Below are 27,995 nucleotides of genomic sequence, written 5' to 3'. Positions count from 1 at the left end.
GGTGGGGCCCGCCGGTAGGATATTATTTGGCGGGTATTTTCTCTCTCCTCAAACTTTTAGCGTACGATTGTCACTCTTCTTCCACCCTCTTAAAAGTGCTGACAATTCATGTTCAAGGGTTTACACACATACAGTGCTTTTACCAACACCCTATTTTCTCTCTCCTCTTCAATTCTTCACTCTCAAACACTAATTTTCAATTCACATTCCCTAATTTCTTCCCCAAATTCGCAAATTAGGGTTTCATCGCAGCTTACTGTGGATATCAATGCCGATTGTAGAGGAAAGGAGGCCAGGAATCCAAGTTACGCCGGATCAAAATCCGAGCCCTAGAAAGGTAGAAGATGGTCTAGTTGTATCTCAATCTAGTTCTTGTCAACCCAAAGATGAACCTTCGCCGGTTAAACCTGTTTCCCCTAAAGACGCCATTATCGCCGTCGCTTCCAAAATCGCTGCGCAACCTCTCCCTTGCTCTGATCCTGATGTTTGGGGTGTTCTTACTGCTATTTCGAACAATGCTCGTAAGCGGTCTCAGGTAATCGATTCGTAAAACTGATGTATGATATTTTGTATGCAAATTGCTAGGGTTTTCTTGTTTTTGAATTAGGTATTGTATTGATTACTGAGAAAAAGGTGTTAGTTTTTTGTGTAGTTTGAGCTAGAATGTTGCAAATATTGAATCTTCACTTGGGTGAGATTAGTTATTTAAGATATTGATGTCATCAATGTGGCTTAATAATTCACTACTCGTATTATTGTTCCTTCTACGAAATGGACTATGAGAGTAACACTCCGGGTTGAGCCTGGATTTTGAATGTTGTTTGTAGGTGGAAAAGGATGACACTGAATATATGGAAGGAACTAATGTTGGAACATTAATGACATTGGTTGTAAAAGTTTGAGTGTTGTTTATGGGAGGGAAAGGATGAGTGGATGTCGCAATTTATTTTGAAGGGGAACATTAACTGGCGCATGTTGTGACCAATGATGAAGAAGATTATATAGGTAGGTGTGAGTGTTCTTTACGGATGTTAATGATGATGTGGAATTTTCAAAGAGGAACTATTGTAGAAAACCTAAATGAGATTGATTATGAGCTGTGAAGAAGATGAGACGGCATCCATCATGCCTGGGAGAACCTCTCGTATAGAAAATTGTTTTGTATGGATAAAGTATGGAAAAAGGAAGGGGAATACTGTTCTTTTCATTTGGGAATTAGGGTGAGATCTTTGATGTAACTGCATCTAAAATTGTCAATTAAGGGCTTTACAATCATTGACAAATGACAATCTTTAGTCAGATTATTGACATAGTGAGTCTAAGGTGGATTGGGTTTTGGAATAGACTAATTTTTTGGTTTATGTAATATGTATCACAGGAAATGCAATGTTGAGGATGAGGTGCTCTTAAACGATTTTAAAATTTACAGGATTCTTTAGGAGACAGAGAAAGGTTAGGGTTGATGAAACGAAGTCTTCCTTTCTAAGGAATCCTTCGTTAATCAAACGAGAACGTGTTTTTAATTTTGTAAGTTACAAGGGTAGGGATAGAAACTGATTTCCTCAGTATGATAACTGTCTTAGCATGTTGTTGCTATATTTAGTTAGAGTCCTTAGAGATGTTTGCCATCCATTCACTCCAACTTCATCCTCATGCTTCTTTCATTGGGAAAAGCTATCACCTTTCCAAATTTAGTAATTACTGATAATGGATCTCCTTAGACTGTCCCATGTTAAATTGAGAGATGAAAAAAGGATCAAGCATACACTACTTTTGAAGAGGTAGTTCACAATAAATGAAACTGTTAAATCCTTAATTATGAGATGTGTGCATTTTATGTACCCATAAAGGTTCCTTTTGCATTGGCAATACACTCATAAAGTGAGTTGAGAGTTGAAAAAACTGTAGCTAAGCGCCTACGCTGAACAAGGCCTTGTTATATTGTAAGTTTCCCATACATTTAAAAAGAAAGTAATTTTGTGCGATATGCCACAACTTGTATAATTATTCTTCTACCATTGTTGACCTATTTTATTTTAACATGTCAGTTTTTTTCAGTTACTTTCTGACGTGTTTTTGTGGTCATATTTACCGTGCACTGTAAAATCAAGTCCTGGTATTTATTATTTTTTGAATTTTTAATCCAATGTTAAGCACTTTAGCTGATTAATGGAATATCTGTGAACAGGGAATAAATATTCTATTAACTGCCGATGAGCATCGCATTGGACGAGTAGTAGATGACGTGCGTTTTCAGATAGACTCAAATGCAGTTAGTCAACGACATTGTGCAATCTCTAGGAAAAGAGTTCCCAAGGAAGATGTTGAGAATCCTTCTGGTTTCTGCAATGCCGCCTTTCTAAAAGATACAAGGTTTTTCTTTTTCGAAGACGGGCATTTGATGTTATAAAAATATATACCTCATATTTGTAGTGATGCCCCAATACTTTTTTTTAATGTGCAAACTGCAAAGGCTCTTAGTATATGAATGTATTGAGAAAGATTTTACTTCTATATCATGTGAGATTGTGAAGGTTAATGAATTCTGACTTTAAAATCTTTAACCTTGTCAGCACCAATGGATCTTATCTGAATTGGGAGAGATTGAAGCGAGGCAGCTCTAAGTTTGAAGCTAAGCTTTGTCATGGTGATGTCATATCACTAGCAGCTCCTCCTCAGCATGGTATTGTGTTGCTTGTAGATGATATATATGTACTATGCACTTATTTCAATCTAGCGTTGCACTTCAGTCCTTGAATTGGTAAATATGTACTGAATTGCACTTTTAACATCTCTGATTCGTGGTTTTGGCTGTAGAGCATGCATTTGCATTTGTTTATCGAGAAGTCTCATCATCTGTCCCTTCATCTGATGGTACCGCATTGAAGAGAAAAGCAGGTATTAGCTATTACTCTTTCTTTCTTTTTTTTTTTTTTTATTTTTTATTTTTTTTTAATTTTTATTTATATTTATTTTTATTTTTTTAATATATTTGCTTCACTTGTCAACAGAAACTATGCACCCATGCAAAATTGGTGCTAGTTTTTGTAAAGTCTGTATCCATTCTTCACGGATGGTGGATCAGTAATTATACATTAAGTTTCTAGGGTGCTTGGATATGAAGTATGTTACTTTTATTTGTTTTCCAGAGGAGTTTGGTCCCGAAACCAAAAGACTTAAGGGCATTGGTATTGGCGCTACTGAGGGCCCTGTTTCTCTTGATGACTTTCGAAGCCTTCAACGTTCAAATACGGTATCGCCAGATACAATTTACATCTTTCTCTGAAATTAAAATTAGCTAAGAGCTATAAGTAACATGCATACTTTACATGTTTTTTTTTTTTTTTTTTTTTTTTTTTTTTTTTTTTTTCTTGGGATGGAAGACCTTATATGCTTATGGATTTGGTTTCTGCAGGACTTGAGAAAGCAATTGGAAAATCATGTACTTACAATTGATGCATTGCGGAATGAAAATCGTGAAGTTCTTGAACGTCATCAAAATGTATGCGCTATGTTTCCCAATTTATCCCTTACTAGGTATTGTTTGGCTTGTGGAACTGTAGAATTTGAACGTGACTGGCTGAATGTCTTTGTTTCTACACTGGGGATGGTGTGTGCAGAAAGATGGAAATAGAGTGTAGATTCTGTTGTAAAAAACAAATTGAACCAAGGTGACCATGTATCTGTGAGCGATGTCCTAATTGTGAGAAGAGAGTAGTAATTTCCACAGTACTTAAATGAGCTGTTTTCTCTCTGCAATACCTCTTTTCTCCTAAAAATATTGCATGTATTTATCATACGATGTTTTTGTCCATTCTTGGTCCTTTGTGCATGAATCTCATCTAGATTGACTTTAAATATTCTTGGTATGGATGAAGGTGGGGAGAGTAGGAGACTGCACATTAGCTTTTTCACATCATACATTTTTTCTGTATTCATGCACATCTATCTTAGATGGTTATCATGCTTATGCCCTTCTCATTGTTGTTAATTATCTTTTTAGCTATATTATTCCTTTTTTTGGTACATTTTATATGGTTAATGATATATGCGGGCTGCAAATAAGCATTTAATATCTATCCTAAATTGGTATTGATTTGTTAATGCATAGCAGAAGTCGATTGCTTTAATTATTGTTTCATTTTGCTTATTGTTGTTTGCTGTCCTTTGGGCTTTATATATCATTTTCCATTTTATAAATATTATTTTATTTTATTTTATTTGTTGGATCCTGTAGGAGATGAAAGATCTCAAAGAGTCTGTTTCGAAGTCTTATAATGATCAACTGAATGAACTAAATGTGTCATTGGAATCTACAAAGAAGGAATTGACTGAGGCCAATAAAAGTTTTGCCGAACAAAAGCATGCTGTTGAAGATCTAAATGAAAGACTTTCTGCTGCTTTGCAGTCATCTACTGAAACAAATGAAATAATGAAAAGGTATATTACTCTTGGCAGGATATTAGATCTAAAAATTGAATGACTAAAATTTTGGTGCAATGGCCTCTAACTGTTGGTTGCCAAGAATCCCTCTTGATGCTGCAGTTTTTTTGCCTGGACTCAGCTTTCTTTTGTGTATGTGTGGTTCTGAAGATCCCAATATTCCCAAAATTTCTCTTAATCTATAAAGCTCGACATCAGAGTTATACTTGATTTCATGGTTTATTTTAATGCTGTGATGTTAGAGTTGGTTAATTGATTTGCATCTGGAATGCTGTAACTTGTATTCTGAAGGAGTGATATGCAACTCTGAATAATTTCTCAAGGCAGAAGGTAACCCTTTTATGATTTGTTTGTTGCAGCCAAAAGGCAACTATAGCTGAACTGAAAACACGGCTAGATGAAGAGCGTGACCAGAGAAGAGAAGAGCGAGAAAAGGCTGTTGCAGATCTGAAAGCTTCAATTCAAAGGGTTCAGTCTGAGGCTGAAGAAGAATTAAAACGAGTATCGGATGCTGCTTCGAGGCGAGAAAGAGAACAACAAGAAATTATTAGTAAACTTCAGGTTGCCATGATTTTTTTTTTTTTGTAACTTGTATTTCATCTGTAGTTATAAACAATAGGTGATGAACTTGTTTTGTTTTTATTATCAGGAAGCAGAAAGAGAGAATTCATCACTGGTGGAGAGTCTGAGATCCAAATTGGTATGGGTGTCTTTGAAGTTTGTATTCTCGATAGGATAATACCTTTTTTTGGGAAGAGGGAGTGGTGACTGGGGAAGGGATAGATCCTTTTGAGCAGTAATTACATCTTACTTTATTTACAACTTGGCTCATGACAGGAGGAAACTAGACAGAAGTTGGTCTTATCTGACAATCGAGTTCGCCAACTTGAGGTTCAAATATCAAACGAACAAAAGTCCTCTACTTTCAGAAAAAAAGTATGTGTTTTATTGTGCAATCTCGAACTTTGTCTGTCTCTGTCACATTGTAATGCTAATTGATGCTGATACTTATTTTTTATTAGTTGATTATATTTCCTTTTGCACTTCTTATTTAGCGAATGGAAGAACTTGAAGTTGAAACGAGGAGCATGAGGAAAGAGCTTGACAAAGAAAAGGTACAAGGGGAAACTTTACGTCTCTCTCTTTTTTTTCATTCTGTCCTTTTTACTTGATATTGTATGGAGAAAGGAAGGGGGGTGGAGATCAGGACTGGTTAATCTTTATGGTGGTTTCTGCTTCTGATTTAGCTCATTTATGGTTTGTTTGGATAGCAAAGTGGAAAGGAAAGGGGAGGGAAGAAGAAGGAAGGGGAGGGAGAAGGTAAGATTGCATTTTCCCCCCCAATTCTTTCTAACATTAAAGAGGGAGGGAATATGAATCCCTCTATTTCCCTTCCCTTCCCTTCCCTACTATCAAATAGTATCCAAACAAGGGAGCTTTCTTTTCTCCTCTCTTCCTTTCCCTTCAATTTTCTCAATCCGAACAAAGTTTTAGTCATTAGGTTTCTATTCATTAGTTGTGCACATTGGCTCATCTCAAATATTGGGGCTTCATAATTAATGGCTATGTTTGAGCTTGAATCAAGTTACTATGTGACAGTTGGCAATCTGGTGATTGGTCAATCCATCAGTTTTGGGTCAATAAGTATGGCATTATATTTGCGAAATATTGTAAATTACCACCCCTCATTAACCCAAATTTTGATTTTACCACCTGCTTTTTTTTTTTTTTGAATAACTACCCACAAAAATGCAAAATGTTATATTTTAATGGATGATTTGAGCTTATCAAAATATCAAGGCAGTTGAACAGTAGTGAAAACCAAAAATGTTTATATTGCTTATATAAAAAGGTGTTATTTTGATGGTGGTAGCAGGCAGCTCGGGAAGAAGCATGGGCCAAGGTCTCCGAACTTGAGCTAGAAATAAATGCTGCTATGCGGGATCTTGAATTTGAAAGACGAAGGTTAAAGGGTGCTCGGGAAAGAATCATGCTGCGGTAAGATCTTGAATCTTAGGCATTGGTCTGTTAGACTTTTTCCTGTGCAAGTAATAGTTCCATGAAAGTTGAATTTATTTTGATACATACTCTATGATGGTATGAATTGAAACTGAACTTCACCAATTTGTGTTGTATTAGTAATTATTTTTGTTATTTTCTCTTGTTTTGTCACTTCCATATGGTAGATTATATGTAGTAGATATTTTGTATATGGCACGGCTGTGTTGTTGTGTCTTGTACTCTTGTGTGTTTTGCAAACTTTAGTGAATATTCTGTTTTGTTGCATAAGACTTTCAGTGAAGGTGTTCTGATTGTGCATGCTTATGTCCCTAGACGATTTCATAGTACATATCAACTATAAATTGGAAAGTTTAGTTGAACTTTGATGTGTGCCTGGCACCTCAGGAGTCATTCAATAGAGAGTTGCATTTTTCATTTAAGTTCCTTGGGGCTTTTATTTTGTTAATCTGAGTGGCAGCTAATTTCTGGAAAGTCAGGTGGCACCATCAGATCGTTGATTCTCTAAGCCCTTGTATAATTACTTGCTTTCAATTGTTATAATATATCAGTGATAATCATTTGAGTCATCTCTGTGCTTTCTGATATATTATATGATTTCACACATTCCAGGCTTCTTATATATTTGAACTTGTATCAACATTTTGGTTGTGTAGTGCTTGCATAATCCATGTGAAATGATTCTTTTTAGATGAAGCTTAATTTAATTTAGAATTGAATTTACTTGAAATCATCTTGAACTTTTATCCCAAGCACATGTTCTCCATGCAGGGAAACACAGCTGCGTGCATTTTACTCGACGACAGAAGAGATCAAAATGCTGTTCACAAAGCAGCAAGAACAATTAAAGTCTATGCAGAGGGCTCTAGTAGATGAGGAGGATTATGACAATGCCTCTGTAGATGTTCTCTGCCGTACAGCAGAGATGAATGATGATGGAAATGCAGCTGCTGGAATTGAAGCTACAAGTAACAGAACTAATGCTGCCGCTAAGGCCGGCCCTAGCAATTCAGCGAAGAGACATGAACAAGGTGGAGTGGCTGAGACTTCCAGCGAAGAAGGTAGCGCCACTGAGAAGCATGACTGTGATAATAGAAACCAAGATGATGAAGATACCCAAGAAGCTGACTTTCCCGTTGATGAGGGCATGGTTAAAGCTGGGTTTGGGTCTGACATTGATGGTGTTGGAACAGCTCCCATGTTTGAAGGTGATGGTGATGGAACTGAGCGAGTTCTTGAAACTGAAAGCCCTGGTGCTGATGGTGAAAGAAAGACAAAAATGAATAAAACTGGTGATCTTGCTGGGGACACAATGCAGCTTGATGAGGACACAAATGTGCAAGAAACTGAGCAGCAGATCCCTCATAGGTGTGAAGACAATCTTCAAGACTCTCTCTTGAATGACAGAGAGGAAGCAGTGAAGGCTACTGAGGATGCAAAACCTGGAGGCATCGGAACAGAAGATCTTTTGGCATCAGAAGTTGCTGGGAGCTGGGCTTGTAGTACGGACCCTTCTGTATATGGAGACAATGAATCTCCTCACAACGAGAGAGAAAATCAAGCAGTTACAAATGATTCCATTACTCAGGTGGCTGAGTCTCAAAGTTTACCCTCTGGTGCTCTTGCTAGGACAATGCATTCAGACCAAGAAATTCAAGCATTGAGTAATATGATTGGAATCATGGCACCTGATGTAAAGGAGCAGTTCAAGAGTTCTGTTGGTAATAGTTCTCAAGAGAAAAATGCCAAAGTCTCTGACTCTGAGTCGGAAACTGATGATGAATGCGGTGAAGCTAGCAAAATTGTAGATGCAGATGATGGGTCAGAATCAGATGATGAAACACAGGCTCATGGCCAAGCTAATAAAAATGAAGACGATGAAGTGGAAGAAGACGATGATGATACCCAGGAAGACTCTGTGGGATAATTATTATGGTCATATTTTCGTATCCCGTTTTCTTCTTCCCATCTTAATTTCATTTCTTTTTTTTTTTTTTTTTGATTGCTGATTGGTGAGTTACAGGAAAATAAGTGTAAATATAGTGTATAAGCTGTAATTATTTAGAGTTGTCTTTAGTCCCACTTTTATTTGTTTAGGAGCAGATTGGTTACATTTTTTTAATCTTTAAATTTTATTTATCAGAGGAAGATGTTGGCACCTATATCTAAGGGGCATTGATTGTTGTTGTAACTAATTTAGGATTCTTAAGAATTATTATGAGTTTAATCATTTGAGCATCCAAGGGATTAGTACAATCCAATTTAACGGTAATTGATATGAATTGGCTTTGATGCTGCTACATTTTGTTCGTTCAATTTGGTGCATTTTGTCAATATCTTGTCAAATAAAAGAATATGCTGGTGGTGGAAAAATCAAAGAGGACTACCTTCTGCCTTCATTATGCCATTGCTGAATACTCTATGGTAAAGTTGTACCTTTTTTGAGAGTATAGAGAGCCGCGAAGTTTTTGATGATACAGTGTTTGATACTCCGTATCATATTATAGGTACCGCCCTCTTAAGACTATAAATTAAGCTAGTTAACATCCTCAGTAATAGCTTGTCCAAAATAAGGAACTTTGAGACTAATACTTTGTTATGAAATTTCTACCCCATTAGCCAAATAATAAATATGGTCCCTCATATTAATGAAAACCAAAACTAGTACTACACCTATCAATAGTTATGACAAATGAATCATTTACGCGTAGCAATTATACTGGTCTTAACAAGAATGTACTGAAGTTGGCCTTGGCAATTATTTCGTACATTAATTAGTATTAATGCTGAATGTCTATGTATCCAATTGTAGATTGCAACAGATTTTCTTCATTGCATATTAATGCCCTCATGGATGTTGTATGACAAACGGGAGAATGTCTGAAAATATTCTTAAAATATTATCTTTATCACCTTATGTTGCTACTTACTAGCTAGAATTATGTCTAGAACTCTTCGTCTCGTCTCAATTACTTAAATTACTAATGTTTTCGACACTTTTATAAAGATATGGACACTTTAACAGTTTAATTTGGACCAAAATCACAAATCATTTTCACAAAACAATCAAATCAGACACTACATGTACTCATATCTGACACGAGTATTCAAATCCGAATAACATAAATACCCAGCTAAAAACGTATGGAATTAGTTAATGAGCTTGCTAAAAGCTACTAGTAGGAAGTCATTGTATTATACTGATTACATGCAACTATTGAACCGTTAGTTTTCCAACTAAAATGATGATGAATTACATAATGAACGTCAGAAAAGTAGAAAGATAAACGTATGGTGCGAATATATTCATCGTCCAAAATCATAAAAAAGTAACGTACATGAGCTTTTCCTAATCGATTAGATGAAGAAAAAGGACAAAAGAAGAAGCCTAACAACATTGACTTATTATATCTCTTCTTCAAAATCCAATGAATGAATTTCCTCCATTTTCGTTAACACGTGCCTCTTTCGTGGGTGTCCATGTGAAGTAGTATGATGATGAAAATGAAGGTTGCCATTCAATTCAATTTGCTCACTGCAAATACAATCAAATTCAGATCAAGAGTCTGTGACCCCTTTGCCATTTAATGCATCTTGTCTGTTTGCTTCCTTGGGAAAATTTTGATAGGGATCCCTATGCTATGTTTGATTTGATTAATATTATATTACTTGTGGAAAAATCGTTGGCCGAAGAAACATATGTAGTCCTAAGAATTATGGATAAGAAGGTACGAGTAAAAGTAGATTAAACACTCTTCAAGTCCAAGGCAGCTTAACTACTCTTAATAAAATTGGATTTAAAGAAGTAGGGTTGCATATAGCTTTTAATATCCTTCCTTTTTAAGTATTAAGATGGAAATTTATCGACGCGGTGAAATAAATGTTTATTTATTGTTAATTCTTTTCACTTTTAGCTCCTTATAGGGCTGCATATATCTTTTTCATTTATAAATTATAGAAATAATCTATATTTGAAATATTACCTATTTTAATGCAGTTTTTAATATCTACTTCACAAGCATATTCATGCATACACACTTCAAGAACACGTGACCAATATTACCGACAGGAACCAAATTAGTCAGTTGAATGACAAATTAGCGACTGGTTTTATAAACGATCAGTAATTACCGACCGTTAAGAAAATCAGTCGCTAGTTATCGACTTTTAAATTTTTTTATCTTTAATAACAGTAATAAGTCAATATCAATGATTAAAAGAAAGTTCGACTTTAAAATTTTGATGTAATTTATGTCATAAGTAGTATTTCATTTTAAGGAACAAATAAAATGACGATTGGTTGTTGTGGAGGAGGAGGGGGTCACCGACTCACCGGCCATGGCTTCACCTCGCTCCCCCACAAATTGAATTAACTCTAGGACATAATGAAGTACTCCGTATTATATATAGTGTACACATGATATAATAATATAATATATATATACACATTTATAGTGACATTTTGGATGAACTAATTAACAAGATAATATACGTACATAGTTTTTTTGATTAAGAAACTAAGATAAGACCTTAAATCAATTGTGATTGTAAAATACCTTGTATTAGATGATAATCGCGATTGTGAAGTACGTAAGTTGCCACATCCCAAACAAAAAATGACATAAGTAAAAGTAAAACCTTTACTAGCTTAGTCTTCTAGAGAGACATAAATAATAAATGCAAAGTCCTAAAAAAAGCCAAGATGGATAACGATACTACTACAACTATTACTTTACCTCCTCGATCAATCGTCTTCTTCATATTTTTTCTTCCATTTTTCTGGCCTATTATCATCATTACTTTTATTGCCATCATTGTTTACAATTACTATCATAAAGTGGGCACAAAAATAAATATACAACAAAATCAGAGCAAATTATTACTCCTTTAGCCTATATATATATATATATATATATATATATATATATATATATAGCAAATTAAACCAAAAAATAAATAGAACAAATTTTTTTTAAAACTCTTTCTATTTTCTTCTACCCCTAATTTTTTTTTCTTTTTTGCTAATTATGTGTATGAGTATCAAAGAAATAACCCCTTTTAATATCTTATATTATAATCATCGTAGAAAGATGAGAAGCTGCAATATTCACTGGATAATCACAAGGAGGTACGTAATTATTAATTCTTTATATATATCAAAGTATTTTATACAATTTCAAGTACGTTTTTTTTTTTTTTTTATTATTAATAATATCCTAATATTATTGTTGATTTATTCGTTATTTTAACATGATAATGATACAAATGTAACAGGAAGATGAGAAAATCGTCATTGAATAAGATGTTATTAAAGAAAAACATGGAGTTATATTTGAAGAACCAAGATATATTGAGGGAGAATGCTAAGCTAATGAAGAAAGTTGCTTATCTTAATGAAGAAAACAAGGTTCTCTTAGCTCAACTACAAAATTGTCGTCCTCACAACAACAACAACAACAACAACAACAACAACAACGACGACGATGACGACGACAACTCAGTATGAATCTCACAAATAAAACACGTATTGAATCGATCCGATGAGATGATCTAGTAAAGTATGCTTGAAGTGCATCCTCAATGTTTTAGATATATAAATGAGCAGGCGAGCAGCTTTATAGTTTGATAGAGTGCATTTAGAGTAAGCTAAGCTAATTTTAAGCTTGTGATGTAAATCATACTACAACACTTGTTCTTTTCTTTTTACTTTTTGTTTTTTGAATAATAATATCGTTTCAAACAAGAGAGCAATGTATTTGATAGTATTGGATAAATTATGTTTCTCAAATCTTTATTTTTGAGGTCTAATTTTTACTTAATACTTAGTCAAACAACAATAGGTTGGGGGATTTATCCCATAATTGTTTAATAAGTATTAATTGATCATAACTTGATTCATTAGTATACTCTTGTTTCCGAATTAAAGCATATCATAACTCTAACAGGATTGCTAAGGCAATGACTTATGTTGTAGTAGCAACAGTAATAAGTTTTGGTTAAGGCAGAATTTTGAGTTTATTAGGTTATATTATAGTTACTTTCCAATCCCTATTTTCTCATGCTTTGTATTGTTCGATATGTATCTAAGCAACATACAAATCCGACCATTTATTCAATTAGGAGATATTTATTATTTATTAGGATACTAGGTTAGAAATCGTGTGATGCACGGTTTATATAAAGCCTATTTTTAATTTGTACATTTTAAAAATAAATCGCTATTATACATGAATAATAACAATTACGTATATTTTGTAGTTTTAAATTTTTTTATTGGATATGCATTTAAAATATCACCTAAAGTGGTATTAATTTGGAAAAACATGTCAAAATCACGCGTCGATCGGTGTAATTAATGTTAATTTTTAATTTAATCTTTGTACTTTTAGCTAGCTTATCCAACGCCCCGATGGCGTTCGTTAATTTTTACCTTTTTTATTTTAATCAAAATTATGATATAGTATCTGTTCAACGTTGTCTAATTCATAGTTTAATGTAGGAGGTCATTTATTAGTGTGCTATTTAAAATTGTTTCAATTTCCTACGATAAATTGATAGGTTTTAGTTGTAATGTAGAAAATTCCAATATTTAAATTTCAAAAATGTTAAATATGATAGCTCTAAAAAAAAAAGGACATCATCATTGTATTTACGCGGGAATTTTTTTATTGAAAAAACAACACGTGGACAATGATGACGTCAACAACTTCTGTTTTAGTAATAGTTAATAGATAGATACCATACTTCGCATATGTATAATTAATTAGATGTTCTCTATTTACAATGCGGAGCTAGCTGCTGTAGCTGCTCTGAATATTGATGAAGACTCTGACGAGGAGTAATCTGCTGCATACATATCTTACTTCTAGTATAGTTGCTGTCAAGAAACTTGGTTTAATTGTTTTTCGATGGGGCACAGTGTGTAATCTTAGTCTTAAGACCATTAATTTTCAGTTTAGAATATGGTCTTATGATTTTAGCTATTTACCAACCTCTCATTTTGTTTTGCAGAATGAGGTTGGTTTTGTCCTATGTTAAACTCTAATTTATTAATATAATCGTTTATTATGTGTTAAAAAAAAAAAAAAAAAAAATAAAAATAAAAAAAAAGATTAATAGATTATGGATCAAGGACTTCAAGGTTTTAAATTTTGTACTTGTACATAAGTATTTGTTTGTTATATCACTTATATGGGGTATTTGGTTTGTGCTGCCGTTCTTTGGACCCGAAGGGATGGTCTTCCTCGTTGGGCCTTTAACCTCTTTTACCAGCAAACTAGGCCCATTATAAAGCGTGGAGATGCCTTTTTAGTTACAGTTTCTGTCCAAATACCTACGTTTTTATACTGGGTAGGCCTAATCGGATATCTGTCTTATTCAAATTTTTTGATATCCATAAACACCGAATCTGATTTCAACTAGTTCGACTTTTATTATTCTCTTAGGGACCGTTTGATTGGAGATATTCAACAAAGGGAATGAGAATCAACTATCATGAATTCCTTTTGTTGATGTTTGATAGACAAAATCAATCATTCCCTTTACCCGTCCTATTACCCCATTTTCCTCTATCTTCATTCCCCACCACCCCCCCAAGGGAATCATTCAAACCCCTAAATTCCTCTTCACCCAACTACCTTGACCAAATTTCTAACTACCTTGACCACTCTTGAAAACACCAACTGACCACCGCCTAGCCACCATCCAGCCACCCTGACACCACCAGAACCACTGCCTAGCCACCATCCAGCCACCAGAACTACCAACTGACCACCGACACCACCGCCTAGCCACCATCCAACCACCTGACACCACCAGAACTACCGCCTAGCCACCATCCAGCCACAAGAACTACCAACTGACCACCAGTTTCACCGCCTAGCCACCATAAAATCGCCGACGCCCTTGCCGCCACCACAAAACCACCTAAAACCACCATTCTCCACCGAAACCACCCAAATCCACCCGCAAAAAAAAAAAAAAAACCCATCTTCCCCAAATTACCCAACTTCATTCGAATTAACCCTCACCCACCACGTTCACCACTCATTACCCACTAAATCACCACACCCATCATGAAAATCACTACAAAAATCACCCAAAAACCCTAATCATCTCAACAAAAAAACCCATAAACAACCCCCAAACACCCAAAAAACAACATATGACACTTTATTAACAAACAACCTACTAAATCTATCAAAAAATCACTTAAAAAAGAGAGAAAAGAGGGACAACATCGACAATTAGAAGGAAAAGGGGCGGCGGCGCGGTGGACAAGGGACGGCGGCGGTGTTGCAGGAAAAGGGGAGTAGGTCGCCGGAAGGGAGGGTGGGGACCGACGAAGGGGGCGGGGGAGCTCGGCGCCGCTGGGGGGAGGGGGGTTGGAGTTGGTTGTTGGCAGTGAGTTGATACTTCAATCTTCATTCCCTTTTCCCTTTGTGAACAAACAACCTATAATAAATAAGGAGGTTGCTTTCCATTCTCCCTCTTTCCCTTTCTCTTAGTCATTCCCTTTCCCCTTGTGAACCAAACGGCCCCTTAATATATTACCCCCAATCCAAGCACGCCCTTAGAAGTGGAGGGGATGATAAGAAAATCTGCACCCTAAGTTGATAAGATTAGAACTCGAGAACACTAGTAAAATTTGATACTCCGTATTCTTTCCCACTTTTGATAATTTTCTTGTTAATTTTTCACCCATTATAGGATTTATAGCGTATAATTTTGAGTTTCACCACAATTTTAGTTACTCCATGAAAAGTTGCAATTCAAACGTTGTTGACAAATTAGATTTTGGCGCAAATCCATCTTCCACAATTATTTTGAAAAGTTTATCCTATTTGGGACTAACATTTGTGGTTTAAATATAAAGCATTCCAACAAAAACAGTAAAATAAAATAAAAAAGGCAGTGTACTGAAAAAGAAAAGGAGGTAGAGACAAAAGGGCGAAAAGTAAGTAATTAACACTAATGATGATATTCATAAGCACACCACCGTCAAAATTAACTCCATATTCGTACTTAAAAACACACTTTAAATACTCACAGTCTCTTCATGTCCCCGCAAATTCAGTAACCCCACCTTCCTGACACACCCATTCTCTTCTCCTTTTTCATTCAAAACTCACCATTTTTGTTGACTATCTCTTGACCACCTCCTCCTCTTTTTCTTACACTCTTATTTCAATTTCAATTTTCCAACATAAATAAAATATATTGATCTTGCTTGGATGATGTTTCTGGAATTTCCACAAGTATATTCATTTATGGTGTAAGCTCTTTCTCAACTGTAAACAATTGCTTCAAACAATTAATGGCTACTAAAAATGGCGGTTTTCGAGGAGGTTCCTTTAAGCCGTCTTCTGCTACTAATCATAAGTCTTCTTCCTTCAAATCTAAGACTCCTGTTCGTCGTACCGCCTCCCTTGGTGGTGCTGCCGCCGCTGCTAGAGATTTTTCCGACGGTTAGGGTTTCAGTTTTTTTTTTCTTCTCATTTTAATAATTTTTGTTTTTCGATCTGTTTCATTTTCTGTGATTGATGATTTTGTAACTTAATTTGTGTTTGTGTTAATTATATTTTGAAACATTAAGTGATTAAGTTTTGGAGCAAATTAGTAAGTTTAGTGTTGATTTGAACAATGCCTTTGTTTTTAATTGATTTTGCTGTGAAGCTTGTTTTCTGTTTGTGATTTTTGTGTAGTATGCAAGAATTAGTGTAATGTGATTGGTAGTGGAGCAAATGATGCTTTGATTGGTTAACTGGAATTAGTGGATAGTAGTGGTGTGTGTTGTGTGATCAGTGGAATGATCAAGGTTGTGTTTAAAAGTGGTGTTGAGGCGGTAGAGTTAGACGAGCTAGGTGAATTACACATTGTGGTTAAAATTAGTCGACCGAGGTGAATTACTGAATTTATGACATCAAATGCAGAATGGAGGTAGGAATGGGATTGGCGAAGAGCTTTTCGTTGCCATTATTACAATCTTTTACCTAGATTTTCTCTGCGGATGGAAGGCACGAGAATGTGTGGTATGGTATCAGTTGGCTGACGATTTGGTGGTGTGGAATGTGAGGTTACTCTATGGAGAATGTAAATGGATGGTTTATGACTGCTGGAAGATAATATTGAAGTGCCTTTTTATTAGAAGTTGAGGAGTATTTGCTAGGAGAAATTGCGGACTTCAGGTTTTGAAATTACGAATTTGTTTGAATGCTTGGATAGTATTGGATGGATGAGCTGCACTTTTGAAATTTGTGACCAAAAGGGAGTAGAATCCTAATCACCATAGAACATCTGAAGTTCCGGATAATGCAGATTCTGTCTGTTCAATTGCTACTCTCTAGTCCCACCTTCTTGGTTTACTAAGCACGTGACTCTGGTTGGTCAGTGGTTTCATGGAGATAGGATATTGCATATTGTTGTAGCTTAAGGTGGATTAAGAAGATTATTGGTATGATAGTTGTTCTATTCCAAGGGATTACATAGCGGGGTGCTAATTTTTAATCTGAAAAGACCAGCTTCTTCTCTTAGGTGGGTGTATCCATGCTTGAGTAAAAAAGCTAAGCAGAGAGTTTGTCAGGATATCAGGAAAAAAAGGAAAAAAAAACCGTAGTAAGCACAATATTTGGCTGTTATTGATTATATCTTCTGGAGCAGCAATTATGTCTCACGGATGAAGTACTATAGCCTGATGCAGTTGATAAAGAGGCTGTTTGAAGATGCATTCTGCTGCAGTTCTTGTGTCATTGTCTCGATTTTAATCCCTGAAAAACGTAGTGTTTATGATTATAGGGAAGAAGCTAAGATGTATTTGTACATCATCAGTTGAATGACTCATTTATTATGCTTTTAATCTTTATCTGTTCCTCCTAACAACACCGGTATTAAATGATTCTGTTGGGTCCTATTATAGGGACAATTTCACAAGAGAATTCTTGTGTACAGTAGAGTTCTATATATTCTAATTTATCAGTATTTTTATCTCTACTATTTCCTCCATCATATGGTCCAAAGACTTTCTAGTTGCAAGTAAATACACTTCTTTTCTAGTTTTCTCTCTCCTGCTAATTCATTCATTTACATTATTTCATCAGCTCCAGGCAGAGTACGAGTAGCTGTTAGACTGAGGCCTAAAAATGCAGAGGAATCAGTTACAGATGCAGATTATGCTGACTGTGTAGAGTTGCAACCAGAGGTTTTTCCCCTTCCGTCTATGTCTCTTGCACAAGAACTCTGTATTTTTGCATTAACTTGCATCTCTTTCTATATCACCATAAAGTGTGTGTGGTTTGTAGTATTACTGCTAATCAATTGACATTCTATTCCAGCTCAAAAGGTTGAAGCTTCGTAAAAACAATTGGGACTCAGACACTTATGAATTTGATGAATTGCTCACTGAGTTTTCGTCCCAGAAGCGTGTCTATGAATTTGTTGCAAAGCCTGTGGTTGAGGTGTGTTGTCAATGTGTTTGTAATTTTTAACCTCAATTAAAACCCATATTAATGTGATGCATATATATTACTGTATTACAATTGATAAAGTGGCTTGGGTGATTGTGGTGAATGGTTTTCTTTGTTTAATGAGGACATCTAATGTCTAGTAGCTTTGTATGTTGTTTTTTCATTAAAGGATATCATTGTTGTTGAGAATGAGTCGAAGAGTATTGCATTGGACCATTTTTAGATGTCCTTTGCACAATAAGTGGCTGGAAGACCTAACTGAAGTCTGAGTATTTTTGGTAGTCAGGTTTCTCTTTTGTTGCTTAATTGTCAAGTTCGATTTTTAATATTGTGACCAACAAGTAGGCTGCACTGTTTTTTACCTTCCCACTTCTGCTTCCCTAATGAACCATTACTTCTTGCTGATTTTGTATGGTTTCTATTCTGATTAATGTGCTTCTTATCCTTTTTAATCAATAGTGGGATGTTAAGATTGTTTCTTGTGATCTGACTTCTGAGAGGCACATTAGGTATCTTTCACATTTTTAATCCTTCTTCATATATTATTTTTTTCTCTTCATTTCTGTTGGGATGAGATTTAATTTTAAAGTGCTACACATGTGGACGGCTGGACCAGATGTATGCTTATCGGTTCATCCTATATGAGGGATGTAGGTCTAACACTCAGTAATTTTTGTTTCTTCTTCATGACTTCTGTGTCTGCACTCCTTACTTTATTCTGCAGTTTTTTTTACTTAAATTAAGAATTTGTTGTGTGAGTGACTGATATGTTTTTTCTGCTTTTCTAGAGTGTGCTTGATGGTTACAATGGAACCGTGCTGGCTTATGGCCAAACCGGTACAGGAAAAACTTTTACTCTTGGAGAGTTAGGAGAAGAAGATGTTTCTGATCGAGGTATCATGGTCCGTTCCATGGAGGATATCCTTGCTGACATCTGTTTAGATACCGATTCAGTCTATGTATCATACATACAGGTTGGTTAAATTTATAGTTGAAAAAGCAGCATACTAAATTAGTAATGTGCATTTTATAGATTTCCTTATGGCTCTTCCAAGCTAGCCAAGCTTTCCTTGTAAATTTTTTTTTATTATTTTTTCTGTTTTACTCTTACTAATACATAAATTTTGTGCAGCTTTATATGGAGACTATTCAAGATCTTCTTAATCCTGCAAATGACAATATTCCTATCACAGAGGATCCCAGAACAGGAGAGGTTTCTTTGCCTGGTGCAACTGTTGTTGAGATAAGAGACCAAAACAGCTTTCTTGATCTCCTGCGATTAGGGGAAGCTCATCGTTTTGCTGCTAATACAAAGCTGAATACAGAATCTTCTAGGAGCCACGCCATCCTTATGGTAATTATATTTTCCTTCATTTATATCATGCTAGCCATTTCCCTAGTATCTTCGTGTTCTCTGGTTCCATTTTGTTCCCATCTCTATTTATGCCTGGAAATTAAACACTTTGAATATGGAACTTCTGGTATAAAATGCTGATTAAAATTAATGCTGCTGCTGCTGCTGGTGATGACAATGATAATAATAATTGCAGACAATATAAGAATGACAGTATTTGTGAAAAGTTTGCCAAGTCTTGAAAGAAATATCTCGTGTATCTGAATGACAGTCCCATCAATCACTCGAATTGTCGCTTTCCGTCCTACTTATTTCCAGCATAACGGTTTAAAATCTTAAATTGTCAAATTTAAGTGGTTGTGCTTCAATAATAATTACAAGTATGAGATTCATTCGAGTAGTGCTTAAAGCTAAAAAAAATGATGTGCTGTTGTTCCCCCACTACTTTCTGATCATTTGAGAGACACTAAACATGAATTGCACAATATGCCATAGTTTTATTTTTGTTGGATGCAAAATTAACTACTGCTATGCTTTTAGTGTGAGATTTAATGGATAACATTATAATGTAATGGCCTGTCACAGATATTGTGGTGCAAAATTGCATCCAGAATTCCAGGTTACACAAAGCGTTATTGTGCAATAACAATATAATTGCTTCAATGTATGGACTACTAATAGGCATAAGATGGACTAGTTGGTTCCAAAGTGATTAGTACTCATTCAGTTGTTGAGGCATTCAAAAATAAACTGAAATTTGATTGTTCAATTAAACTCGGTCCTTGGAAATTACACCATCATAGTGCAAAAACTCTGCTTGGTCTAACATATTATTTAGTTAAGAACCAAGAAATTACACCAGCAGAATATAGAGAGATTACGTTTACTGGATTTTGTAAGATTAGGACATTAGGAGGATTGGCAACACACAAAGAAGGAGAAAAGCTAACTATCTAATCTCGTAGAAGTCTTAAGAAATAAGGCTTGAGAATATAAATGGTGTAGAGGGTGGAACACGGTTTCTTCTCCAAAAGCACCTAGAGCACTGAGAGTACCCTGTTTGTCGGCTGTTAGCCTGATTGTCATTGATGTTAAAGATTGCTATCGTCTGTAAAGTGGGTTAAAGAGTTGAATACAAAGTATATCTTTTGCTTTTCTTCCATTCAATATAAAATATTGTATGGCAACTTGTTTGGAAATTCTTTTCTTTTATTTTATCTTTTTCATTCATGTGAGTTGCTCTTTCTATTATGTTTCTATGTGCTTGTAATAATATCCACAAATGTATTGCAACATGTTTGGTGTTGATGGCCCATTCCAGATACAAGTTAAGAGGTCCATTGGAGGAGGAGAGCCTTCTTCTAGTGAGGATGAGAACCAATCAGTGAAAAACTGTGATCCACCAATACTGCGGAAGGGCAAGTTGGTGGTGGTAGATCTTGCTGGTTCTGAGCGTGTTCACAAGTCAGGTACAGATAAGAATAGTCTACTACTTTTGTAATATATTGTGGTGCATTTATATCTTGCATCAGCATTTCCTACTTATTACTTAGTGTATAGGTTTATTGTTTTCAACATGTATTTTATATATTTCCTGGCCTATGTTCATAATTCTGGATTGTAAATGATTACTTTCTGTTTCAAAAAAGTGATCATTACTGGAGTCAATTTCCTTTTTTTTTTGCTGGTAGGAAGTGAGGGCCATACCTTGGAGGAAGCAAAGGCTATCAATCTCTCCCTTACTGCATTAGGAAAATGTATCAATGCACTTGCAGAGAATAGCCCTCATGTTCCAGTACGTGATTCCAAACTCACGAGGTTGCTTAGAGATTCATTTGGAGGTGAGGCGTTATAGTTTCACTTTCCTGAAATATTGAGGGTTTTTATTGGATCCAGTGGATTTCATGTGATATCCATACTCGTTCAGCTAGGTGCATGATGCTAGCTGTTTTCACTCAAATGAGTCAAATCTCTTGGCAAATGTTTTGTCCCTGTTGTGTGTAAATCTAAAAAGAAGCTGGCTTAGAAGAAAAGAAAAAAGAAACAGATATTGAGATACGTTAAGAAAGTTTTCATGTACTTCTTTTGACATACAGGGTCTGCGAGAACATCCCTGGTTGTAACAATTGGTCCTTCACCCCGGCATCGTGGAGAGACTACAAGCACTATATTGTTTGGGCAAAGAGTGAGCAGCCTTTTTCTCTGTAATTGATGTGATTGCACAATGCTCTTTTACTACTTAGCATAATTTCTCACATCTGTTGTGATTAGGTTTTGTTGTGCTCTGTCCGTTTCATATTGATTAGATGAGTGGGTTTAAAGAAAAGATGGATAAAGTAGGATAGAGACAGTAAAAAAAAAAAAAAAAAAGAGAGATGCTTTTCTTTTGGGAAAATTTGAAACTTCTAATAATCTGAGGATGATGTAGGAATATATTGAAATTTATTGAAAATGGGCAACATAGTTGAACTAATGTATGAATAATATGATTGGTATCTGTTATGTTTGGATGCTGAGACTTCTCTGTCACAGGCCATGAAGGTTGAAAACATGCTGAGAATAAAGGAAGAATTTGATTACAAAAGTTTGTCCAAAAGACTTGAGGTACAACTGGACAAACTTATTGCTGAGGGAGAAAGGCGGCAGAAAGCATTTGATGATGAAGTCAGAAAAATAAGTCTAGAAGCTGAGAACCATGTCTCTGAAGTTGAAAGGAAATTTTCTAATGAATTAGAGGTTTGTTGAAAATGTTGGGTACTTTGCTTCTTTGCTACTGCACTCTTATTTTAGAGGATATTTTGTGATTCTAAAACCTATTCATCTTTGGAGTGGGTGGCTCTCTGCTTTCCATTCCATTTGAGGTGTTTATTAACCTTTTGAGTTTGTTCTCTTGAAACCCAGAAAGAAAGAACAAAGTGTCAAATGGATTATTTAGAGTCCATAAAGAAGCTTGAGGAGAAGTGGATTACGAATCAGCAAAACCAGCAGAAGAATGGGTTCAGCAATGGTCCATGTGATAGAGAGGTATACTACTGCTGACACTTGTTGCATAGTGTTTATTGATTTCACCGATATAGTGTTTGTTACTTTGGTTGCCATATGTTTTCTTTTCACAGATATATACTTCTATATAATTGGCTTTGAATATAATATGTACAACTTTTGCTGAATATCGTTTCCATAAGCATGTTAAGTGCATTGATTCCCTGGTGCCTCGTTCATTTAGGAACAAAATGTGTCTCTATCCGAAGAAGTTGCTGAAATTAAAAGGCTTCTTCAAAATGAAATTCAATTACGAAAGGCAGCTGAGGAGGAGGCCAAGAACTTGAAAAATCAACTATCTCAGTTGACATCTTCAGAGGTGTGTTCTCACTTTTGTTTGGTGGTGCCTGTGATCTAGCATCTTTTACCCTCTTTTTCTTCCTGTTTTTTTTTATCCATTCCTTAACCTGATTTTTTTGTATTTGTAGGGAGGTGGAACTGCTGAATTTGTTAGACTTCACCAGATGCTGGAAGATGAAGCTTATGAGAAGAAAAAGCTTCAAGAAGAAATCACATCTTTACAAAGCCAGTTGTTGCAGCTTACGTTTGAAGCCAATCAGGTTTTTATCTCTCTTTTTTACGGCCTTGTATCCTTTTTTAGCCATGTGATTGTTATTGCATATACAAATAACAATGCTAAGCTATTTGAGCAAGAATTTAACTTGTGATATTGGTGTCACATAGTTTTTAATTGGCTTTGTAATCTCTGGAGTTTGTGTGTTGGGGTGGAAGGAGTTTTCTCTTATAGGTAGCAACACAATCTATCTCTAATTTGGATACTTTCTGACTTGATCACTACTTGAACTTTGTGTCACTAGATGAGGAAGTACATTGAAAGGCTTGAATCGGGAAATGGATCTCGTCCCCAATCACTCACATCCCCAAGTAGACAATCCCAAAACAAAGACAGAGAAAATGGACCCAAGTCATCATTTAATTCTCTCTTTGAACAAGGTGAGAATAAGGTGTGTATTTGATGCATCTGATGTTTGGCATCCTGAATCACTGTGTTTCAATTATCATATCTTGATTGAACAGATCTATGCATACTAGTGTTGGATAGTTTGGCTAATAAGTCTTGATGTCATTTGGAGATTAAAGCCTTTAACAATGACTAGAAAATTATAGAACTATCTCCTTGTTTGGTGACCAAGATTGGGAAGGGCGGGGCTGAAAGGATGTATTCTCAAGATTTATCTTCTGAGCAAAGTGCTATTATAATTCTTAACCTTTTCCGACTTCCTATCAGTTTGTGGCTTTCACGAGGACATTAAGCATACTTTCTTTCTTCTGATAATCTTTGCAGTCTAGCCCTTAATGCTTTAAATATTTTTATTATTGTATAGGAAATTATTGCTTTCTAAATGGCTCTTAATCCTATAATATCTCTGGTTGGTAACCAAGGTAGTAAAATGCAGGATATGGAGTTCTCAATATTCATCTTCTGTACTAAGTGTTTATTGCTCTAGCTTTTCTGGGATTGATATTCCATCAGCGTGCTGTGACTTCTGACATCTGTGATTGTTATTAATTTTCTTACAGTCTTCCACTTGCATAGTGACATTTTCAGTATCGTATTTTATCAGGGTCGCTGAAATGTATAGGTAATTAGACAGACTTTCACAAAGGCAATGCATATTAGGGTTCACAACTTCACATAAACAAAAGTAAACACATGTCTGGAAATGTGGCTCTTTCTGATTCAGAACTATGAAGAGATTTTTTACAAGGGAACTTTGCTGTTGTTTAAGATTCCACCCTTAAGATTATCCTTTCTGTTTAGGGCACCTAGTGATCAGAGTTAAAGCATCAACAATACCAAGTTTTTGGATTTGTTTTAGTGGAAAACAGGAATGCAACTTAGTACAAGATAATGATATTTTGGTTATGTAAATGCCATCAGATTATTTCATTTCTTGTTCTTTTGGGGCAGGGGAGGGTAGAGGATATAATGGAACTTGAATTAATGAAGTACTCCCAAAAAAGGATGATACCTGGTTGCTGTATTTATGTTTGTTATTTTTGTCAAGTTAGATTTATCTTCATTCATTATTGCAGTTGGATTGCAAAGAATCTTATCGATGCTTGAGTCAGAGGATGCCAATACACGTATTCATGCAGTGAAAATTGTGGCTAACCTTGCTGCTGAAGGTTGTAAGATTTTGCTTATTTCCTTTATGAGTTGTTTTGCCATTCATCTCGTGTGTAGATTTAAAGTAAACACCATATGAATCATATATGAAGTTGAAACCTAAAAGAGTTTGTTGGTTATGTAGAAACAAACCAAGAGAGGATTGTGGCTGCTGGTGGGCTCACTTCCTTGTTAATGCTTCTTAGAAGCTATGAAGATGAAACTGTTCGCCGTGTAGCAGCTGGAGCAATTGCCAATCTTGCAATGAATGGTAAATGTTTATTTTTATTTTATTTTTATAATTTATTTTATTGTATTTTTTTCTGTCAATTTTTTTTATTGTTTCTGGAAGGCCATGCATTTAGTTGTTCAAGTGGTAGTTTTGCTTTCATTCTCATGCTGTCTTTTACTGGGACTTGCAGAAGCCAATCAAGAACATATAGTTGCTGAAGGTGGAATCAGTCTCTTATCAATAACAGCCGATGATGCGGAAGATCCACAGACTCTTCGCATGGTTGCTGGAGCAATGGCTAATCTGTGCGGGAATGGTAATTTATATCATCTCTTGTGTTGCAGCCCATTCAGTGTTAGTCTCATGCTTTAATAAGTTTACATTAGGTTCCTTTTGTCAACTATGATCAATTTCAGAAGTTGTCTTTTCCTGATTTGGTTACATTTAGAAAAATTATGAGAATTCAATCTTTTCTCTCCCATTAATTGTAGATCTCTATCACAGGGTATTTTAGTAAATGAAACAAATTAAATGTGACAGTTGTGACACCTGTATCTCTCACCTCATGTAATTTTACTAGCTAGTAGTGTCAATCTTGGTTATGCTTTGTCAGTTTCTCTTTCATTTTCTCCTTGCCGTAATAATAGGAGTAACTTCTATTGTCCTACAATCATACTGTTTAGAAATTGTTAAAGTAGGAATCTCCATAGAGCTATGAGCTATCCATTAAGTTCACATCAAAAAGTGATTCCAGTCTGATGTTATTTTCTGTCTGATAGATGTATTTAAATTATTTAAGCTTTTATAGTCTTTAAATTTGAGTTTGCTTTTTCCAGATAAGCTACAGGTCAAGCTACGAGCTGAGGGTGGCATCAGGGCATTGCTTGGGATGGTAAGATGTAGACATCCTGATGTTCTTTCTCAGATTGCACGTGGAATAGCTAACTTCGCTAAATGCGAATCTCGGGGTGCAACTCAAGGTATGTGGCGTCTTTGCCTAGTTGAGTAACTTTATTAAGCAAGGGGCTAGTCTCTCTCCGACTGATGTATTCTGACTTATTCTGAACTTTTGTTGCATGAGCTTCCAGGGCTTCCTAAAGGTCTAGGGCTTGTTTTTCTTTGTGTGTCGTTAGAGGACCTGTTGTCATTATTTCGAAGAGTAAAATGGTTTCAGTTTTCAAAAGTGAAGCATGGCTTCTAATGTTTAAATTTTTCGTCAATTTTGATTACAAAGTATGGTATTTGCTCTGATAGTTGATGAGTAGAATGCGTGTTCAATAGGTGTGGTGGAATGCGATCACCAGCTTTAGGAGGGAGAAACGAGTTTCTTCTTGTTTTGTCCCAACTCCATTCTTCATTTCTGTCAAGTGTCCACGGAAATTGTGGTATTGGACTTTTTACTAAAACACCTAGGTTTTGAGAAAGCCCTTGGAAAGGTGTCATGCACAATTTTCAGTAGTATTAAAGTTCCTTTGTGTATTGTCCCAGCATCAAATCTGATTCAAACGTACATAGCTCTTAATGGTTTAACAACTACGGAGTAATTTGAGTATGGAAGGAGAATTTGCTGTTTAGGATTCGATAGGCTCCTTTGATGTTTCTCATGCTTGTGCCTTGTTTACTTTAGGGTCAAAAACTGGAAAATCGTTACTTCTCGAGGATGGTGCACTTCCTTGGATTGTACAAAATGCCAATAATGAAGCTTCACCGATCAGGCGGCATATTGAGCTTGCATTGTGCCACTTAGCTCAGCATGGTTAGTAAAAACCTATCTTTTTCAAACTTCGTAAAAAGAAATGGTACAACTCAGTGAAATGACAGTTGAAAATAATGTACATTAATTCCGCAGAAGTAAATGTGAAAGATATGATTGCTGGGGGTGCACTCTGGGAGCTGGTACGCATATCCCGGGACTGCTCACGGGAAGACATTAGGACTCTTGCCCGTCGAACCCTTATTTCCAGCCCCACTTTCCAAGCAGAGCTGAGTAGGTTACGGGTGGAGATATAATCTTGATGATGATTGTATATTCTCACCCATAAAGTGAATCCAGATAGGATTCTCCGGATGCAGTGCAGTGCCTCTAGTATGAAGAGGAACTATACAACGCTGAACAAGTCAGTACGGAGTTTTTCGCTAGTCTGACGCATACACAGTGGTGGTGGTCAGTTTTGTAATCCTATAGTTAATGTATATCGGTTCGAAAGGGGAGCTCCCCTGCCACCTGCCACACCTGAGATGGATAAATGATTCTCACTGGGTTCTTGTGGAGTTGTGGTTAACGCCATGGGATTCCCAGATTACATCTATGAAAGGAAAGAAAGTAGTACTGATATCATTATTGAGGTCTCGCCTAATGTATTGTAGCATTTTATCTATTTTCATTTCATAATTGTGTAAATTCTAATGTAAATTGTTCCATTTTTCTCCTATACAAGTCTAAGGTTGTGTTCTCTTCAACTAAAATAAGGTCATCTAATTCCATTTCTAAGTTATATGGTCTAATCTTGTCTCTTGATTTAACGAAACTATGATTGTATTTGCACTCCAACATACATACGAAGTACTTCGTATAATATATCATCAAGTAGGGTCTTTTTAAATATACTGTTATATGTGTATTTTTTTCTTTTTTTTTTAATACTCGTTCAATTTTATTAAATAAAATACTACATAACTCTGTGAATTACTGTGTGTAATCTTTTTTTTTTTTTCAATGTCTCACAAATAATACTCTAAAGTTATATATAATAAATAATAATAAATAGAGGTAGTATAATTATTTTGCAACAAGCAACCGGGAAAAAGTAATATTGCGCTATATTTTCCAATATGATGTTAATAAGATTGAATACTCGTAATTCAAAGTAGATATTTGAAGTATCTAGGTCATTTTAGGACTAAGACTTTGTTATTGTGGTTTGTTGTAGTATATACTTCAAATAATATGAGTAAAATGAAACACTTCGCTCCTCGGCAATCCAACTAACACTTCCTGCCACCTTACCATGCTGCAACCAATTTACTGTTAGCTGAGTAACCTTACCAACTTACCAAGCACTGGTACCCTAGCTTATAAGTTTTTTTTTTTTTTTGGGTGTTTAGAGAGTCACAAGGGCTGATGAGAATCGATTCCAAGATCTCTTGGAACTAGAAGGGGAGCTCTAACCGCTTGATCCATCTCTCACTCTACCCTAGCTTATGAATGTCATTGTCACACGAAGTACATGTTTGTGGTGTCTTGGATAACATGGCAGATAGAGGTGCACAGCCGGAGGAGCGCGAGGAAAGTAGTGGCGGGTGTGACCGTGC

The 27,995-nt window shown here is 35.6% G+C and overlaps 2 protein-coding genes across 5 annotated transcripts; both read left to right on the top strand.

The window, feature by feature from the left end:
• The first annotated feature begins 129 nt into the window (after window positions 1-129).
• Window positions 130-8,624, top strand: LOC145585642 (uncharacterized). 3 transcript variants are annotated; one of them, XM_081642349.1, is made up of 13 exons: window positions 130-535; window positions 2,189-2,373; window positions 2,574-2,683; window positions 2,818-2,898; window positions 3,150-3,253; window positions 3,416-3,502; window positions 4,238-4,440; window positions 4,803-5,004; window positions 5,093-5,143; window positions 5,281-5,334; window positions 5,499-5,558; window positions 6,317-6,441; window positions 7,234-8,624. In XM_081642349.1, the coding sequence occupies exons 1-13, from the start codon at window positions 269-271 to the stop codon at window positions 8,387-8,389; spliced, it is 2,685 nt and encodes an 894-aa protein (XP_081498475.1). In that variant the 5' UTR covers window positions 130-268; the 3' UTR covers window positions 8,390-8,624. The 3 variants fall into 3 exon arrangements, with proteins under 3 accessions (XP_081498475.1, XP_081498474.1, XP_081498472.1); XM_081642348.1 differs by having other exon boundaries at window positions 5,281-5,379; window positions 6,320-6,441; XM_081642346.1 differs by having other exon boundaries at window positions 5,281-5,379.
• Window positions 8,625-15,458: 6,834 nt separating this feature from the next.
• LOC145585641 (kinesin-like protein KIN-UB) lies at window positions 15,459-27,186 on the top strand. 2 transcript variants are annotated; one of them, XM_081642345.1, is made up of 19 exons: window positions 15,475-15,929; window positions 17,559-17,659; window positions 17,793-17,915; window positions 18,713-18,898; window positions 19,057-19,278; window positions 20,600-20,747; window positions 20,970-21,119; window positions 21,375-21,463; window positions 21,811-22,014; window positions 22,180-22,302; window positions 22,505-22,639; window positions 22,749-22,880; window positions 23,139-23,274; window positions 24,379-24,471; window positions 24,597-24,722; window positions 24,874-24,999; window positions 25,520-25,663; window positions 26,311-26,439; window positions 26,533-27,186. In XM_081642345.1, the coding sequence occupies exons 1-19, from the start codon at window positions 15,779-15,781 to the stop codon at window positions 26,691-26,693; spliced, it is 2,679 nt and encodes an 892-aa protein (XP_081498471.1). In that variant the 5' UTR covers window positions 15,475-15,778; the 3' UTR covers window positions 26,694-27,186. The 2 variants fall into 2 exon arrangements, 1 of the variants encoding a protein (XP_081498471.1); XR_014100698.1 differs by lacking the exon at window positions 26,533-27,186 and having other exon boundaries at window positions 15,459-15,929; window positions 24,874-25,037.
• The last annotated feature ends 809 nt before the right edge of the window (window positions 27,187-27,995 follow it).

Source organism: Chenopodium album, chromosome 16 (genome assembly GCF_948465745.1).
Source record: "Chenopodium album chromosome 16, dcCheAlbu1.1, whole genome shotgun sequence".
In the NCBI taxonomy this organism is placed as follows: domain Eukaryota; kingdom Viridiplantae; phylum Streptophyta; class Magnoliopsida; order Caryophyllales; family Amaranthaceae; genus Chenopodium; species Chenopodium album.
The sequence above is the reverse complement of the archived record's forward strand: the minus strand, read 5'-3'. Positions and strand labels throughout refer to the sequence as shown.